The sequence below is a fragment of the Lactuca saligna genome, chromosome 8, assembly GCF_052625555.1.
Source record: "Lactuca saligna cultivar CGN05327 chromosome 8, ASM5262555v1, whole genome shotgun sequence".
In the NCBI taxonomy this organism is placed as follows: Eukaryota; Viridiplantae; Streptophyta; class Magnoliopsida; order Asterales; family Asteraceae; genus Lactuca; species Lactuca saligna.
In genome coordinates this window covers 120,590,467-120,607,625 of record NC_136424.1, presented here as the reverse complement: position 1 = coordinate 120,607,625, position 17,159 = coordinate 120,590,467, and the positions used below count along the sequence as shown (strand labels likewise).

Here is a 17,159-nt window from a genome sequence, read left to right as displayed (position 1 = left end):
AAAAAAAAAAAAAAAAAAACTATGTACCTCAAAATAATATGAATAATTCCACAGCATATAAATAACAATTCCAAAGTATGAAAATAAAAATTCTCTATGCATATAATTTCTTTTTGACAGGGACTATACAAGAAATAAATACTATATGAAACAATGATTTTACAGTAAACATATTTCGAAATTTGTGATTATTTGTAGATTAAATCAACAAATCAGCTCTGGCCTTTTTTTGTTTATACTTTACGATAATAATTTCATGACTTCATTTAACTATTTTCTGTTTAATTTATTATTTTATTAAAAAATCAATAATAATCAGCAAATTTTTTAGGAAAAAAATATTTAAGATTTATCACAATTTATTTTAATTTTGCCAAAAAAGAGTATTTTGAGATGAAGTGGCCGAGTAAGACAAATGAACATCCGTGGCCCCTCCGCGTTGGTCCCACCACCGTATTTTGCTACACCCTGTTCTCCAATCGCACATGTATAATCATCATCATCATCACTTGAATTCTTCAAAACCCTCAAATTTAATCCATTTATTCTCCCAATCAAAGGAGAAATTCTCGCCGGAAAAACAAATCCACGCCGTCTTTTTCTACAATTTTTTCAACATTTGTTTCCGCAACCACCGCCTCACGCCTGTAAGCAATCTTGATTATGTCTTCTCCACCGCCGGTAGCTTCTCCGGCACCCACCACCCCATCTACACCACCATCCACTAACACCACTTCACCACCACCCGCTGCAACTGCACCACCACCTACTCCTTCTGCCCCGCCTCCATCCACCCCTGCTTCTCCCCCACCTCCATCCACACCTCTTTCTCCGCCGCCGTCTCCAACCCCACCAACCCCCGTCACCCCTGTTCCTTCTCCCCCGACTCCTGTTACTCCACCTCCAACCACTTCCCCCGCACCACCCACAACAACCTCCCCGCCCCCTTCCTCAGCTACTCCTACGCTACCATCACCATCGCCTCCGACTCCATCACCTCCGTCACCTCCCGGCTCCACGCCATCTAACCCGCCACCATCCGTTCCAAGAAACAGCCCACCGTCTACTCCGGGACAAACTACATCCTCTCCACCGCCTCCCAGGAGTGTGTCTTCTAGTCCTCCCGCGGCTCCGTCGTCTGACGGCTCTTCCGGAATTTCAACCGGGGCCGTCGTTGGAATCGCCATCGGCGGAGTTCTGATACTCGCGATATTTAGTATTCTGTTTATTTGTTGTAAAAAGAAGAAAAGAAGAACCAACGACCCTGCCGGTTACTATGTTCCTCCACCTCCACCACCTAAAGGTCAGATTCCGTTCACCAAAATTTCATTAGGGATCTTAATTTCTTGTTATTTGTGAATTTTGATGCTGATTGTTTGACTGGTGGTGCAGCCGATCCTTACCATCCTCAACAATGGCAGCACAACGCGCCACCTCCCGGCGATCACGTCGTAATGATGCCACCACTGAAACCCCCGCCAATGGGAACACGGCCACCACAATCACCAGCTAGATCACCTTCACCACAGCCTCCACCGCGGCCACCGTTTCTGAGTAGCAGCGGTGGTTCAGGATCAAATTACTCCGGCGGTTCGAACACACTTCCACCGCCTACCCCTGGTATGTCACTAGGTTTCTCGAAAAGCACATTCACATACGAAGAATTAGCCATGGCTACCGAAGGTTTCTCCGAAGCCAACCTCCTCGGACAAGGTGGGTTCGGATACGTCCATAAAGGAGTGCTTCCGAACGGAAAAGAGGTCGCCGTTAAATCATTGAAAGCCGGAAGTGGACAGGGAGAACGGGAGTTTCAGGCGGAGGTGGAGATCATTAGTCGAGTTCATCACAAACATCTTGTTTCTTTAGTTGGATATTGCATTAGTGGAGATCAAAGAATGCTTGTTTATGAATTTGTTCCAAACAACACAATGGAGTATCATTTACATGGTATGTTCTTCATTTCTTCATCCCGATCCATTAAATTATATCAAGGATCGAAGCTTTATTACTTAAAGATTCGATCTTTGAGAAACCCTTTTCAAAAAAATTGCTAATTTAGTATAAAGATTGTGAATTTATAATCCTGAATAATGTTTCAGGCAAGAATCGCCCTGTGATGGACTTCTCAACAAGATTGAGGATTGCTCTAGGAGCTGCAAAAGGACTAGCTTATCTCCATGAGGACTGTAAGTTTTATTTTATTTTTTTTAACATTTATTGTGATATATTTTACAAATAAAAAAAAAATCTCAACGTTTTGTTTTCGTTATTTCCAGGTCATCCCAAGATTATTCATCGTGATATCAAGGCTGCTAACATTCTTCTTGAATTCAATTTTGAAGCAAAGGTAAGATCTTTTGATATGGATGCGATAAAAAATTGCATTTTTTTGTTGGGTTAAATGCAAGAAATACAAAAAAATTGAAAGTACATTGTTGTAATAGAAAGAAACGAAAGTAATATGCTATAATAAACAACAAAACACAGTACAACCTGTCATGTCAGACTGACGACTTTATGATGTCTATTAGTTTTGTATTTATTGTTGCCGCGTAATTTCTCAGGTTGCTGATTTTGGGCTTGCCAAGATTACTTCTGATGTAGCCACTCACGTCTCAACCCGAGTGATGGGAACTTTCGGGTATGATTTTCTTCATTTGGAATTCCGTTTTTTTAATCGAATAATTTTTCATTTTTTTTTGTTTTAAATTTTATATAGTTATCTAGCACCAGAGTATGCAGCTTCTGGAAAACTCACGGAGAAATCCGATGTTTTCTCATACGGGGTCATGCTCTTGGAATTGATAACCGGACGAAGACCTGTTGATACGGCTCAAACTTTCATGGACGATAGTTTAGTCGACTGGGTGAGTAAAAAATATCAACTTACGTCATTTTTCAGTGTAACCCTGGCCTGCAACATCATGTGAGATGTAAATCAGATATACAGTGGTCCCACTAGGTGTCTGACACATACTGCTAAAACTTGAACCCTTGATCTTTTCTACAAATATTATACTTTCGGTTATTAAAAGTTTCGTATTGACTCATTATACTTTGAAAAATCTACCAAATTACAGGCAAGGCCATTGCTAACCCGAGCTTTAGAAGATGGAAACTTTGACTCCATAGTTGACCAACGTCTACCAAAAGACTACAACCATAGCGAGATGGCCCGCATGGTGTCATGTGCCGCCGTGTGTGTCCGCCACTCGGCCCGCCGGCGGCCCAAGATGAGCCAGGTGGTTCGCGCCCTAGAAGGCGATGTGTCCCTGTCTGATCTCGATGAGGGGATCAGACCGGGACACAGTTCAGTCTACAATGGGAGCTCAGACTACGATACGGCTCAATATAACGAAGATATGGTTAAATTCAGAAAAATGGCTCTCGGGACACAAGAATATGCGAGTAGTGAGTATAGTCGACCCACGAGTGAATATGGGTTGAACCCGTCTGGGTCAAGTAGTGAGGGGCAAAATACACGAGAAATGGAGATGGGGAAGTTGAGGAAAGATACTCGGGGTTATAGCGATGGGTTTTGATTAATTATAATTGTATAAAAATCGGATGCTAATTTTTTTTTTTTTTGGATATGTATTTAAATTTGTTTTGGTCTTTTTTGAAACTATATAATGGTATACAATTCTTTAATTTGAAAGAATAAAAGGGATGCTAATTTGAAAGATTCAAAGAGTTTTTGTTGAGACTTTTGTGGGGTGTTTGTTTTTGACAGTTGGATTGAAAATGGAGGATTTTTAAAAGGGTTTGACAAAATAATCGTAGCTGTCATTTGTCATTTTGGACGTCGTCGTTTATGGATAATGGCTAGCACGTTATGTGGGATTTAGGGCGACTATGGGATAATCATGTAATTTAAAATTGAAGGGTAGTTGTTAAAAAACAATTGAAAGAATAATGTTATACAAATAAATATGAATTTAAACATAATATGTTTTGATCTTTTTCTTTTTGCGAGAAGTTATATAAAAATGGATGTTTATAAGCTTTTTCAAGTAACAAGTTTTGATAGTTGGGTTTTGGACTCGCTTAATTTGTATTGGACTAATGGTAGGTTGGCCTAACATTAGAAAGTTTATGTAAGCGAAATATATTTTAAAATAAGTAAATTTAGAAAATAAATAAATTTATAATCGATTCAATTAGAGTTACAACAAACCGGCAACAAGTTGATAGTACCACTCATTGTTAGACCATCTCTAATGCATTAAACTAATGGAGAGTTGAATAGAGTGTCAATTAGGAAAGCAACTATATATATTCAATTAAATTCTTAAAAAACTCACAACTTTTCACTACATATTTTATTCAACCGTTCAATGGTGATTTAACTCCACATTCTCTTTCCTTTATATTATATTCAAGTTTATTCTATTAAACTCTCATTGTGGATTACCTTAGATCTTTATGGATTGTAAAACTACTACGATTATAGATTTTAAGTTAATAATATTATTGTATATGATCTGTTGTATTATGAGTTCCACATCCTATCCTATGGTGCTAGGAAACCCAAAGTAGACTAATAAGAATGATAAAAACATATATTGATTATGCATGTATATCCTCTCGTATTTTGTTACTTTGTAAGACAAAATAATTAAAAGAAATGGTTGTATCTGTCAAAAAATTTCAATCAGATTTTTTTAAAATATGATGTTATTATTAAGTCAAATTTTTATAATAAATATATTATAAAGACGCACAACAAAATAACCAATATTTGATATGATAAATTAATAAATTTATAATATTTTGTCTAGTTTAAAAAAAAACAACAAAATTTCCAACGGGTCATACTGCGTATTACAAAATTATTTTTTGCTTAAATTAAAATAAAATGTAAATGTATTTACAATTTTTAATTTACAAGAATATATTTACATTCATAAAATAGATTTCTATATTTTTTTTAAAGTTTTTTATTTTAAGGAGCAATTTTGATTTTCTTTTTTAGTAACTTTTAACTTAGACCATCTGCTATACTCTCCACAACATCAATCGTGGAGAGCTTCCGGATCAACCCTTTCAGCAACCACAAACCATCTAAATACTTTTCACTAAGAACGAAAGAGAAAAAAAAGAAGAGAGAGATTCAAAACTCAGATAAAAAAAGAAAACGATTGGGTGTTGTCTTTCGTCCTCCCCACTACAAACCACCACGAACAGCCAGGCTAGTGTGCACGACCATTTTCCGCGGCCATGTAGACCATGACCGGGTTCGTTGATGGTATACCGGTTGACCTTATGTGATTGATGAAAAAGATGATGAATTTTATTAGAAAAAATAAAATAAAATATATAATACATTAATAAAAAAAATAAAAAATAAAAAAGTACATTTTAATTTACAAAAAAGAAATGAAAATTATATTTTAATATACAAATTAATAATTGCCGCGTGAAGTCCCGATGTGAAATGGTCAAATAAAAATTCTAGAAGGCCTTATTGACAACCTGGTTGCTTTTTCCTGTTAAATGTTTCTATATGTCAAAAAGATTCAGTTTCCGTACACTCGATATATCTAGAGGGGTGTCAATTGAAAATATAACGAAGACGAAAATTAAACGTGCGGTTTGATTATCTTTTTGATTTTGAATTCGTGATGTGATTCAAGCCCTAGATATCTTTTCAGCTTAGAAAGTGAATCAGAGATTTTGAAGCTCGGAATCCATGGCGTCTCGTCGTCGAATGCTGCTCAAGGTCATAATCCTCGGCGATAGCGGGTCTCTATGTCTCCTTTAATTTTTAAATTTACGTTTTTGTGATTGATAATTGTTTGGATAAACTGATTTAGAGTCTATTAAACTGTTTTTGATGTTTATTGGCGAATTTCAGCGTTGGGAAGACCTCTCTTATGAATCAGTATCCTTCAGTTCTAGATGTTTTCTAAACAATTATGCATTTAAATATTTAATACTATTTAGTATGAATTGGTAGATATTAAATCCAATTCGTGATGTCGATCATAATTTTACTCCCTCTGTTCATAGAAAGCTACACTACTTTGGATGTCAATCCATTTAGTCTAACTTCAAATTTCGATTATATGGATCTAAAGCTTTAGGAGTAAAAGATTGCGATTAGATCAGATCATAAAATGCTAATGATTTTATAATTTCAAATATGCTCATACCAATTCTGCACTTACTAGAACTAGGTCTGCTGTCAACAATTAAAATGCAGCTGTGCTATTGATGTTGCCCTTAAATGGTTCTAACTTAGATATGTGAATCGAAAGTTCAGTAATCAGTATAAAGCCACCATTGGAGCTGATTTCTTAACCAAAGAAGTCCAATTCGAGGACAGGCTTTTCACATTGCAGGTCTTCATCATACTATCTCTTCGTCTTCTTCCTCTTTCCATATTTATCTCATATCTTTTTTATGCAACATGTTCATTATGTTTGATAATCACATTTAGTTCTATCTCATTAGAACATTGCATGTGTAGATATATTCTCCATTTCGTATACCATAGTTTCTCTTTCTTTCCCTCACATCATCTTTTATAATGGTAGACATGCTTCCAAAATGATCCATAAAAGACATTATTGTTTCAGAAACCTTAAATGGCATGATATTTTGTGTACTTTCAGATATGGGATACAGCAGGACAAGAAAGGTTTCAAAGCCTTGGTGTGGCATTTTACAGAGGTGCAGATTGTTGTGTCCTTGTCTATGATGTTAATGTCAAGAAGTCATTTGATAACCTAAATAATTGGAGGGAAGAGTTTTTGATTCAGGTAACAGGTGTCACTCAGTGATTCATTACAATTTACAACACACGAACACAGTCTAACACCATGTTGTACATGTTATAAACTACTGAAGATTTTGTCATGAATTTTCAGGCTAGCCCTTCTGACCCAGAAAACTTCCCATTTGTTGTATTGGGGAACAAAGTTGATGTTGATGGAGGCAATAGTCGAGTGGTGAGATAAGATGATTCTTTGTTCTTGAATTCCATCTTCTTAATTGAAAATTTGATCTCTCATTTCATACCCAAAATTCTAATTTGTGATATTATAATTCTTTTGACAGATTTCATTCCTTCCAAAAACATTCTATAAACCAAATTGAAATATTGAATCATGAAAAATGTGTATCTTTTAATTCGTGTGGTTTTTAAAGTATGCATCAAGATTTTATAATAATCTCTTTATCCTAATTTCCAGGTGTCTGAGAAGAAAGCAAGAGCATGGTGTGCTTCAAAAGGAAACATTCCATACTTTGAAACTTCTGCAAAGGAGGGGTTTAATGTTGATGCTGCTTTCGAGTGCATTGCCAAAAACGCCCTCAAAAACGAACCCGAGGAAGAAATGTAAGTTTATATTCATTTCCCTCATTTAATATCATTAAATTCACTTATTTTGTCATGAAAAAATGAAGATATAATCGTGGGTCTCATACTCTCATTACAAAAATAATGTAAAAAAATGGTATAATAAGATAAAACATGACTAGACTTGACAAGCTTTCTAGGACTATTTTTATGATGAAGATGAGAAGGGCATTTTCGTCTTTTGCACAAGCAAAAGATTGGGTCTAATCTCTGTTCCACTTTCTTGGTGGGAAAAAAGATGCAAGTTTTTTCCCATTGACATCTGTCACTAACACTGACAATTGTCATTGTCACTGTCACTCTGTCAGGCTGAGTGTTTTTTTTTTCATGTTTTGTTGTGGATGAAGATACCTTCCGGACACGATTGATGTGGGAAGTGGGCAGCAACAAAGATCATCTTCAGGGTGTGAATGTTAAGTGGAAAGTTTGGTTTGCTTGACACTTGTGTGTACAATTTCAAAGTGTTGAATTCAGTTGCAACAACTTCTTTTTTTCTTCATAAATTACTTATCATGTTCATTTCTTGATTTGTTTTCTGAATGTAGGAACATATATATACATATTATTCGTACATTATAACTATTTTTAACTGATTGTTTATTTTTAGGAGACTGTAGATGTTAAAATGTTTGTGCATCCTTTTTTTTCTTAGAAGATTTGGAAAATCACTTCTAAGGCGTGCAAAGGTTAAAAAACCATGTTATTATACATTTCTTAAAATCTATTTATAGTGATAATAAAAACAAAAACTTGATAACTACTTGGAAAATGAGTATTACAATTATTGAGTTCTTCCTTTTTGTCCTAAGCTTTATTTGTATCCAGATTACCTGTTCTTGTTTTAAGACCATTCCAAGGGCTCAATGCGTGAAGGTGCCAAAAGGGGTGGCCGCCTAATCACAACACCGTTCCATCAACATTTTGGTGGTGTTTGTGTGTGTGAGAGAGAGAGAGAGTTTGACTCTGAATTCTGATACCATGATATAAAATAGATTGTCTTGATATTATTGTTTGATATCAAATAAAGATTATACACGGATACATAATAGATAAACTTTAAATCCTAAACAGTTTGGCCTATTCCAAAAAAAATAATAATAATAATAATAATAAAATACCAATCAAGTTAGTCATTTATTATTTAAGTGACAAAAAGAAGTTTATTCATATTCACATTCTATGAAATGGGAAGTGTTATGATACAGGAGAATTGTCCCCGTCTTTGCTACTTAAATTGGACACCAGTCTCGATCAATAGAAAGCCATAATTCGAAACAAAAATCTTGACAGCTCGAATCACTACTCCTACTCTTTTCACCTCACTCTCACAATGCTTTTTCCTTTACCTTGTTCTAACAGTTAGGAAGCCATTAATGATTAATGTCTAGCAGTTGGGCTTCTTAATCCATAAGCCTCAAGCTTCTCAATATACGACATCTTCGCTTTCGTCAAAATTTTCACTGGACTAGAGTTCCCATTCATCATCTCCATTTTCCCTTGATCGAAACCCCACCCCATCGAATCCAACAGATTCATCGAGCTAGGTTTTCCTTTAGGACTATGAACTCCCGTCCAATCCTTCACTCCTCGTATCGCTCGCGGTGATGATATTGATATTGATAGTGCTACAACATCCACTGATTGCTCCTTCTTCATCATCGTCTCCATTTCTGGATTTCGTACAACTTCATCTGCATAAAGTACGTCTTCTATACTGTTCATCACTGTGTTCGCCAAACTCTGTAACGCCCTCGAATAGCTCTCGAGCACAGCGTGACCAATATCCTACACATTTCATAATCAGAAAATCTATCAGTTATACTGTATTACAAAAGGGGAGATTAGATATATTAGGGTTTTTGGATTTTGATCATACTTTATTGTACTCGATTTTGCTAATGTCGAGTGATGATTGTGGAAGTCCTGCGAATCTATGTTTCAGGAGGAGTAAAATTGTTTCTGCTCTTTCTTCAAATACTTCTCTTTTTTCTGAACTTACGCTTGAACCCCATGACGATTTCAACTCTTTTTGATTCATCTTTCTCTTCCATATCACAATTGAAGCTTCTATTCTGTTCTTGAGCTCCATCACATTCTGATCTGATGATGTGTCCATGGAAGATAGGAATTCTCCAGGATCAAAATACTCATCTGTAATGCTCTTGTAGATCGAATCTCCTAGGCTAGCTTTACCATTCTGTTGTGGAGATAGATAAATTCATAGATTAGGTAACAAATCATGAAGCCTGAAAGAAAGAAATTCTCAAAGATTACCTTGGGGAGAGTTTCGATGTAGGTTTCTGGGATCTCCATTTCTGAAAGAACATGAGCATTAATGGCCATGGAAGCTTTAAGAACTTGATTGCAACATTCCTTTTGATGCTGCATCCATTTTCTTGTTTCATCTGAAAGCCCTCCTTCAGGAACTTTAACACTTGGTAGCCACCATCTATCAATTCTCTGGACACCTTTTTCAGATTCATCTGCATCCTTTGCCACATACCAGAATTCTTTCTCATCTTTGAAGTTATCTAAACAATCCTGAAATATTTATTTATATTAATATTAATATTAATACTTTCGTTAAAATTAAAATTTATTTGAAGTTATCTAAACAGTAGGGGCGTTTTGGACTTTTAAGATGATAAATTTATGTAGGATTCATTACAATGAGCATGGCATCAAGCTTCTTAATGGCAGGGATGTTCATGAGGAGATCTCTTCGTTGTTGTGTGACCATAATCTGCAAAAATAATAGTAAAAAAAATAAGTTGAGGGATATAATTTTATAAAATATTAAACACACACACACACACAAAAACACCTAAAAATACACATAGTTGACCTCCATATTTGATCCATCTTTTCCTTGTTGTTGAGATGGAACGAACTCAACGATGTTGTCTGTAACTGATAGGAGCCAATTAACTTCTTTTCTCCATCTCTTTTTTAAATCTTCCGGCATTGGAGCCAATTTATTTTGTTTTCCAAATACAGAAGCTGCAAAAATAGTCAAAGGGTTTGACTTGTTTTTGTAGAAATACCCAAAAAAAAAAACATAATATAAATGAATAAAAATGTATTAATTTGGAATTTAGAAAGAAAATATTACCGGCTAGATTTGTAATTGCATTCGATAGAGCTAAAGCCGATGAAACCCCGTTGCCATGACCCGACATATCTTCCCCCAAAAGCAACTTTGCAAATCTTTCCTTCATTTGTTCTATGTCTACCAAAATAAAATAAAATAAAAATCTTTAACAAATTCATCTTTTCCAAAAAAAAAAAAATAGAAACAGTTGGTCACACACGACATGACAGGATAGATTGTACTGTGTTTGACATGTATTGGACTGATACTGATGTTAACGTGACATAAATTGCAATTTGGTGTCTCACCCCAAAAGGTGGGACATCTCTCATTTGTATAAAAGACGTAAATGTACTTGTTATCGAAAACTCACCAGAGTTGGGCCTTTTCTTGACCTCGATACGAGCTTCTTCTGGAACTTGAGCTATATTGCGGTTGAGTTCATCCATGCTTCTTGCTTTTTACAATGTTTCTGCGGTTGATATGATTTGATGTTTATGAAAATTTGTGCATATCTATGGCATGATGCATGCTCTGAATTTGTTTGAGCTACTCTTTTGAAAACGAATTTTATCTATAGAAAGGTGAAATAAACCAAGAAAACTGAGAGAGAATTGGAGATTTAACATTTATGAGAAGTTTTGTTTCTTTGTTTGTGATTTTGTTGGTGTATCACGTTTTGTTGGAGGATATAAACGTGGGTGCATGTATTTTATTAAAGAATGTACAAAAAGAGTAATATTTTTTGGTCGGTTTTATTGGCTTAGTTCCTTCATGGCTAGCAGAAGGCGGGGGACCCAATATGCAAAGGTCAACTAAACCAACTTATCTCCCTATTTTTGTTGACACAATAAGGCTTTACGCACTTCACAATTGGGCCTTAAACAGGCTTTCATTTAACAAACGCACTAGACTTTAACCGGACACTTAACGGTTTGTGACGACTGTATGAGTAGTGGTGAGACTTAAAGTTTGGGTACTAAATCTGACTTGAAGCAATAGTATAGGGATACGATTTGTAACTTTTGTGGTAAATAGCTGGAATCATATGATTAGGTACAGCTCATTGACCACCGGCCCCTCATAAAACATCACCCATCAAAGATTGTGCCTAAATTACATGACACAGTATCTATATATATTTTAGGGTTTAAATAACCATTTTTAATCGACACATCGCTTCTTACTCTTCCTCACAAATCACAAACAACAAACCCTCTGATTCTTCGCGACTACTACCTTGGTTTAGATTCACCTGATTCCAATTCAGATTTCAGTGTGTGTATGTGGGTGTATACAGTATAGCACCCACATACAAAAAAGTTACAGATTTTGTAATTTGAAGCAAAGTTTTAGAGTGAGAAAGTAATGGGGGACGAAAAGTTACCGATTAGCCGAGAGAAAGATCGGGAGCTTCTTATACCCGTCGCTAACACCGTCGATGACGCTGCCGCCGCTTCTTCAAAACCCTCTTCTTCTTCAACTTCATCATCTCATACCGCTGGTCGTGAGGTCTCTCTCTAACTGGTTTTAATATTTCTATGTATTTGGCTTAATTTTGTTTATGGAACTTTAGGATTTTAGATGATTGTGATGGGGTTTTGGTGGAATCAGTTGTATGATATAGAATTCGCAATTCTGTTTTAAGTTAACTAAATCAGTCATTGGTTTTTGAAACTTCTGAAAGTGCCCTAATTAGGTTTTTAGATTTGGGGAATCTTTGTCATTGATCAACCAAACTGGCCATTTTCACACTGAATCTGGCACTCAATAAGCATGAATAAGAAATAATTGATTCGTTTGTAGAGAAAAATGGTACATCAAACTCGCATGTTGGCATGTTGCCACAAACCTAAAATCAAGTATTAATTTACTTTTCAGCTTCAAATAATTATCATTAACTTCTTTAATTCCACTATAATAATGTCTATATCAATCATAAAATACTATAAACAAACTTGTTTGATTTACATTTACACACACTATTACTTTTATGTAGACTTTCGGCAAAGTTATCAGAAGCTGGGCATCTAAAAAGTTTATGACAGGATGGTAAGAAACTAAGAACAAGTTTCCTTTTTCAATTCAGACATTTTTATTTTTTTCCCACTCATTTATTGTTTTCTTTTAACCCTTTTTATAGTGTCATTTTATTACCCATGGCTATTACTTTCTACATTACATGGTGGTTTATACATTTTGTTGATGGATTCTTCTCTCCAATCTATGATCATCTTGGCATAAACATATTCGGTAAATCACTCGATGATAATCCATTTCAAACATTTATAACTATCATTCATATCTTCCAATCATACTTACAAATTTATATTTTCACAGGTTTAGGGTTCATAACCTCAATCACATTCATATTTCTAATTGGAGTGTTCATGTCATCATGGTTGGGTGCATCTGTTTTAACCCTTGGAGAATGGTTCATCAAACGCATGCCATTCGTTCGCCACATCTACAATGCATCCAAACAGATCAGTTCAGCTATTTCTCCAGGTAATTTTTTTTATAAAATTTATGTCAAAATATATAAAAAAAAAAAAGACACAATCTTTATTTATTCATAATGATACAGATCAAAACACACAAGCTTTTAAAGAAGTTGCAATCATTGCACATCCTCGAATCGGTGAATATGCATTTGGATTTATTACTTCATCAGTCACTCTTCAGGTATGTAGTTTCTACACATCCTTTAATCTGATTATATTTATGGTAATACCCAAACTACCCTTGTTCAATAATTGAATTTTTGTGACATAGAATTATTCGGGAGATGAGGAGCTGTATACAGTATATGTCCCAACAAATCATCTTTACATTGGGGATGTTTTTTTGGTGAATTCAAAAGAGGTTATCAGACCAAATTTATCTGTTCGTGAAGGAATAGGTAAAAAAAATAGCAATGTACTTTCGTTTTTATATATTTACAACTCTTTTTATAGTTAGAACATTATTATACTTTTAGGGTTTTAGACTTTGGCCACAAGACTTTCCTATGTTTGCAGGTTTGGTCCCTGTGTAGAAAATAATTTACAAAAAAAACTGTTCCTGTAATTTACAGAAAATGTCACTGTGCATTTTTTTTTTTACAAAAAAGGTCTGTGTTTAAAAAAATTGGGTTCGAGACTTTGGCCACAAGATTTTTGCATGTTGGCACGTTTGGTCCTTATTTAGAAAATAAATTGTAAAAACTGTTCCTGTGATTTATGGAAAAGGTTCTGGTGCGGATATTTTTACAGAAATGGTCCATGTGTTTGAAGGGATTACAAAAATAGTCCCTGTCTGACGGAAAACTGAATTGTAATTTTGTTTTTTTTTTTTTTGGGTATAGAAATTGTGGTGTCAGGGGGGATGTCAATGCCACAGATGATTTCAACAATGGATGCAAGCAGAGCTAGAAACTCGGGGGAAATCTCAAGATATTAGATGACCTTTTATTAATTGTACTCTTATTTACTATCAGATTTAAATGTGGTGTGACGATTTTATCCTTTCCAAAAGATAGTTGACGTTTATTTTTATTTTTTTGTAAATTTGGAAAAAGGTGGTTGTTGTAGATATTCTTTTTTTTTTTTTGAAAAGACTTGGGGTGAAGTAAATAGGTGATGCACTTATGCAGTTTTTTATGAATGTGTTTTGTAATTTTTTTTATGACATGGTTATTTACTTATATAAACCGAAAATTAAATGATCCACGAAGGTACTCACTCGAAAATTTTCATAACACTCGAATTAATATTCATGTTGCATTATGTACTAAACTAAATTACATGAATGTTTCTTTATTTGTATTTTTGGTTGAAAAACAAATGGATTTTTGAAAGTGTGGATTCCTTTTTGGGATAAAAGTTAAAGATGTATTGATGAATAGATACAAATTAAAATTGCTTGTGATAAAAATAAATAAATAAAGTTTTCTAAAACCTACATTGAAAGTGTATGTGTAACGGTTTTTGATCGTTTCGTTGCCGACTGAGTGAAATCTGGTATGGCTTGACTGTGTCTGAAAACGATGTTTTGTTATTTTTTGTGATGAATAAAATGTATATTTTTTGATAAAACATTTGAATAAAATTATTGAATATATATATATATATATATATATATATATATATATATATATATATATATATATATATATATATATATATATATATATATATATAAGACAAAACTTCAAAAATGGTTCCTATGGTTTTCATAAATATCAAGTTTAGTCTCTAAGTTCAAAAAACCTCACAGATGGTCATTGTGGTTTCAAAACTTTTAACATTTGGTCCTTCCGGCTCACTTCGTTAGCATTTTACCGTTAACTCATTTTTTAATTTTATATTGTAGGGGTAATTTTGTCAGTTCAGTTATAACCTTCTCTCTTTAAAAGAAATTGCATGTCCGATTTTTTGGCAAACTCTTTACCTTTATCAGTCGTCATCTCTCTTCTCCCTTCCATTGTTGCTCGACCGTTGCACCTTTCACGACATCCAACCGCTTTTGATTCAAAGATGGTGACTTGTAGATGTGGGAATGAAACAATGAAGATCACTTCATGGACGGATCGTAACCCTGGAAGACAATTTTGGAAGTGTACAAGATGTGGGTTCCTTCAATGGTCTGATCCTCCTATGTGTGCTAGGGCATTGGTGGTGATTCTGGGTTTGATAAGCTCAATGAACCGATTGGAAGAGAGGGTTGTCATTGCAAGTGCAGAATTGTGGAACTACCAGCTGATGTTGTTTTGTTCATGGGTGTTTTTTTTTTGGTATTATTTTAATCTCTAAGTATCTTGTGAAGGTTTGGATGGTAATGGAGTTTTGGTTTTTGGTTTGTAACCATTGCAGTTTTTCTTTTTTAATCGAATAGGGTTTTTTTTTTGCTTTCAGTTTAAGTAGGGGGTTTTGGAATTGGTGTTGTTGTATTTGGTTTATGTATCAGATTAATGTGTAATGGAGTGGTAATGGTAATGGTAATGGAATGTAGTTTGTAATAGTTGATTGTTCAATTTCTTGAATGTTTTTGAAATGCAATTGTTAAGTGTATTGTAAATGCTTATTTAAGATGGTTTTGATTTGCAATTGAAATGTACAATGTTATTAATTGATTTGTAAAGGGTAGTACACAAAACAGGTTAATTCATTACCAAAATATGCATATTGCATACACACCATTACATGCAAATTTTTAAAGTTCTTAACATAACCATCATACTAAGTTTCAAAAGACCTACAACACAAGCTTGACTTAAGTTTCAAAAGACCTACAACACAAGCATTACATGCAATTCCCTGAAAAGTTCTTAACACATCTTCAAAAAATTACACGTGACTTTAATTTCAAAAGACCTACAACACTAGCACCAGGTCCAACTACTAAAAATACTTTTCAGCCCCCTCCAACTTCACCACTACCTCCCTACCCGTTACATGTTCTGGAATTGTGCCCTTTGTTATGACACTTAGAACAAGTGACTGCCAGATATTTCCTGCTCGATCTACCAGCTTGGCTGTTTGGCTCATCAACACCCCTCCTTCTCTTCTTCTTAGGCCTTCCAACCTACACATATTGATACACTATAGTTAAAATTGAATTCATTCTATGTTCACATGTTTACTATATAATTGGTCTACTTGAAATACAAACCTGTTTTTTATGTTTTGGTGGAAGTAAAGTGAATGGGCAATCACTTTTAGGCCACATTGAACATCCATTCAATGGATCAATTTTGTTGAAATACATGGCTTTCCATGTTGATAACCGATAGCAAGGATGGACCCATTCATCAACATATGGGCCATTTTCACCATTTTCAATTTTGTCCCATATAGCATAAACAACATGTCTACATGGGAAACCTGTAATCTCCCAAAACCTACAACTGCAACTTTGGTCATTCAAGTTTACCACATACTGGTCTTGCCATGTGCTTGCCACTTGGTACTTTCCTGCCCCATTGTATTTAGCCACATACTTAGTTGCATCGGTCTTAATCTTTTCAAACACTGTAGTTGCAGTAAGGGTTAGAAATCCTTCAGACTTATCTATTTCCTTTTGCACCACACATAACCTCTTCATGAGATACTCTCTAATATACTCTAAGCAAGTGATAATAGGTTTATCCTTACCTTCATCTAGCTTAGAATTGAATACCTCACAAAGGTTATTCACCAAACAATCAGTATGTGCCCTTCCTGAATAATAGATATTAAGAGAAGACAATTACACATATAGTAAACAAACAACAGGGAAGATTAACATTTATCAATAAATTTCTAGAAATTTACCACTAAAGTGAGATTTAGCCCAAGTGTTTGTTGGGATCTTACACACCCAAGCATCAGCCTCTTCATTGATCTTCTTCAAATCATCCATTGCTCTGTTAAAATGATTGACTGTTGTTGCTCTACCACACTCCCAAAGTTGGTCACTTAAGTCTTTTCCTTTCCATTGTTTCTTCATGTTTTCTTGGATATGCCTCAAACAGAACTTTTGTTATGCACTAGGTGGTGGTTGTCGAGGCCAACACAAATAATAACCCTAAATATTACACACTAAAATAGTGTATAGTGGTAAAGGGATCGAATCCACGGAGATTTGTTCAATTTGATAACTCTATGAAAAATCTCTTTGTAAAATACTTGGAATATGACAATAAATTAAAAATGGGGGTTTTGATGTTTTGAAATACTTGAAACA

The 17,159-nt window shown here is 34.7% G+C and overlaps 5 protein-coding genes across 5 annotated transcripts; 3 read left to right on the top strand and 2 right to left on the bottom strand.

Annotated features, from left to right (window-relative positions):
* Positions 1 to 505: 505 nt before the first annotated feature.
* On the top strand, positions 506 to 3,691 carry LOC145011316 (proline-rich receptor-like protein kinase PERK15). The gene is made up of 7 exons (XM_078970017.1): positions 506 to 1,303; positions 1,393 to 1,947; positions 2,100 to 2,186; positions 2,277 to 2,347; positions 2,565 to 2,641; positions 2,720 to 2,867; positions 3,081 to 3,691. Exons 1-7 carry the CDS (start codon positions 664 to 666, stop codon positions 3,540 to 3,542), a joined length of 2,040 nt encoding a protein of 679 aa, XP_078826143.1. The 5' UTR covers positions 506 to 663; the 3' UTR covers positions 3,543 to 3,691.
* Positions 3,692 to 5,561: 1,870 nt separating this feature from the next.
* LOC145011321 (ras-related protein Rab7) lies at positions 5,562 to 7,969 on the top strand. The gene is made up of 7 exons (XM_078970021.1): positions 5,562 to 5,745; positions 5,858 to 5,884; positions 6,245 to 6,344; positions 6,618 to 6,764; positions 6,873 to 6,953; positions 7,197 to 7,342; positions 7,711 to 7,969. Exons 1-7 carry the CDS (start codon positions 5,693 to 5,695, stop codon positions 7,778 to 7,780), a joined length of 624 nt encoding a protein of 207 aa, XP_078826147.1. The 5' UTR covers positions 5,562 to 5,692; the 3' UTR covers positions 7,781 to 7,969.
* Positions 7,970 to 8,473: 504 nt separating this feature from the next.
* Positions 8,474 to 11,091, bottom strand: LOC145011317 (rho guanine nucleotide exchange factor 8-like). Its single transcript, XM_078970018.1, has 7 exons — positions 10,828 to 11,091; positions 10,476 to 10,592; positions 10,209 to 10,363; positions 10,032 to 10,106; positions 9,638 to 9,904; positions 9,240 to 9,560; positions 8,474 to 9,148 (listed from the first exon to the last, which is right to left on the bottom strand). Exons 1-7 carry the CDS (start codon positions 10,901 to 10,903, stop codon positions 8,741 to 8,743), a joined length of 1,419 nt encoding a protein of 472 aa, XP_078826144.1. The 5' UTR covers positions 10,904 to 11,091; the 3' UTR covers positions 8,474 to 8,740.
* Positions 11,092 to 11,186: 95 nt separating this feature from the next.
* On the top strand, positions 11,187 to 14,095 carry LOC145011320 (protein LIKE COV 1-like). Its single transcript, XM_078970020.1, has 7 exons — positions 11,187 to 11,966; positions 12,454 to 12,506; positions 12,598 to 12,707; positions 12,795 to 12,962; positions 13,042 to 13,139; positions 13,230 to 13,356; positions 13,801 to 14,095. The coding sequence occupies exons 1-7, from the start codon at positions 11,823 to 11,825 to the stop codon at positions 13,893 to 13,895; spliced, it is 795 nt and encodes a 264-aa protein (XP_078826146.1). The 5' UTR covers positions 11,187 to 11,822; the 3' UTR covers positions 13,896 to 14,095.
* Positions 14,096 to 15,878: 1,783 nt separating this feature from the next.
* LOC145010055 (uncharacterized) lies at positions 15,879 to 16,922 on the bottom strand. The gene is made up of 3 exons (XM_078968647.1): positions 16,748 to 16,922; positions 16,107 to 16,654; positions 15,879 to 16,019 (listed from the first exon to the last, which is right to left on the bottom strand). Exons 1-3 carry the CDS (start codon positions 16,920 to 16,922, stop codon positions 15,879 to 15,881), a joined length of 864 nt encoding a protein of 287 aa, XP_078824773.1.
* Positions 16,923 to 17,159: the final 237 nt, after the last annotated feature.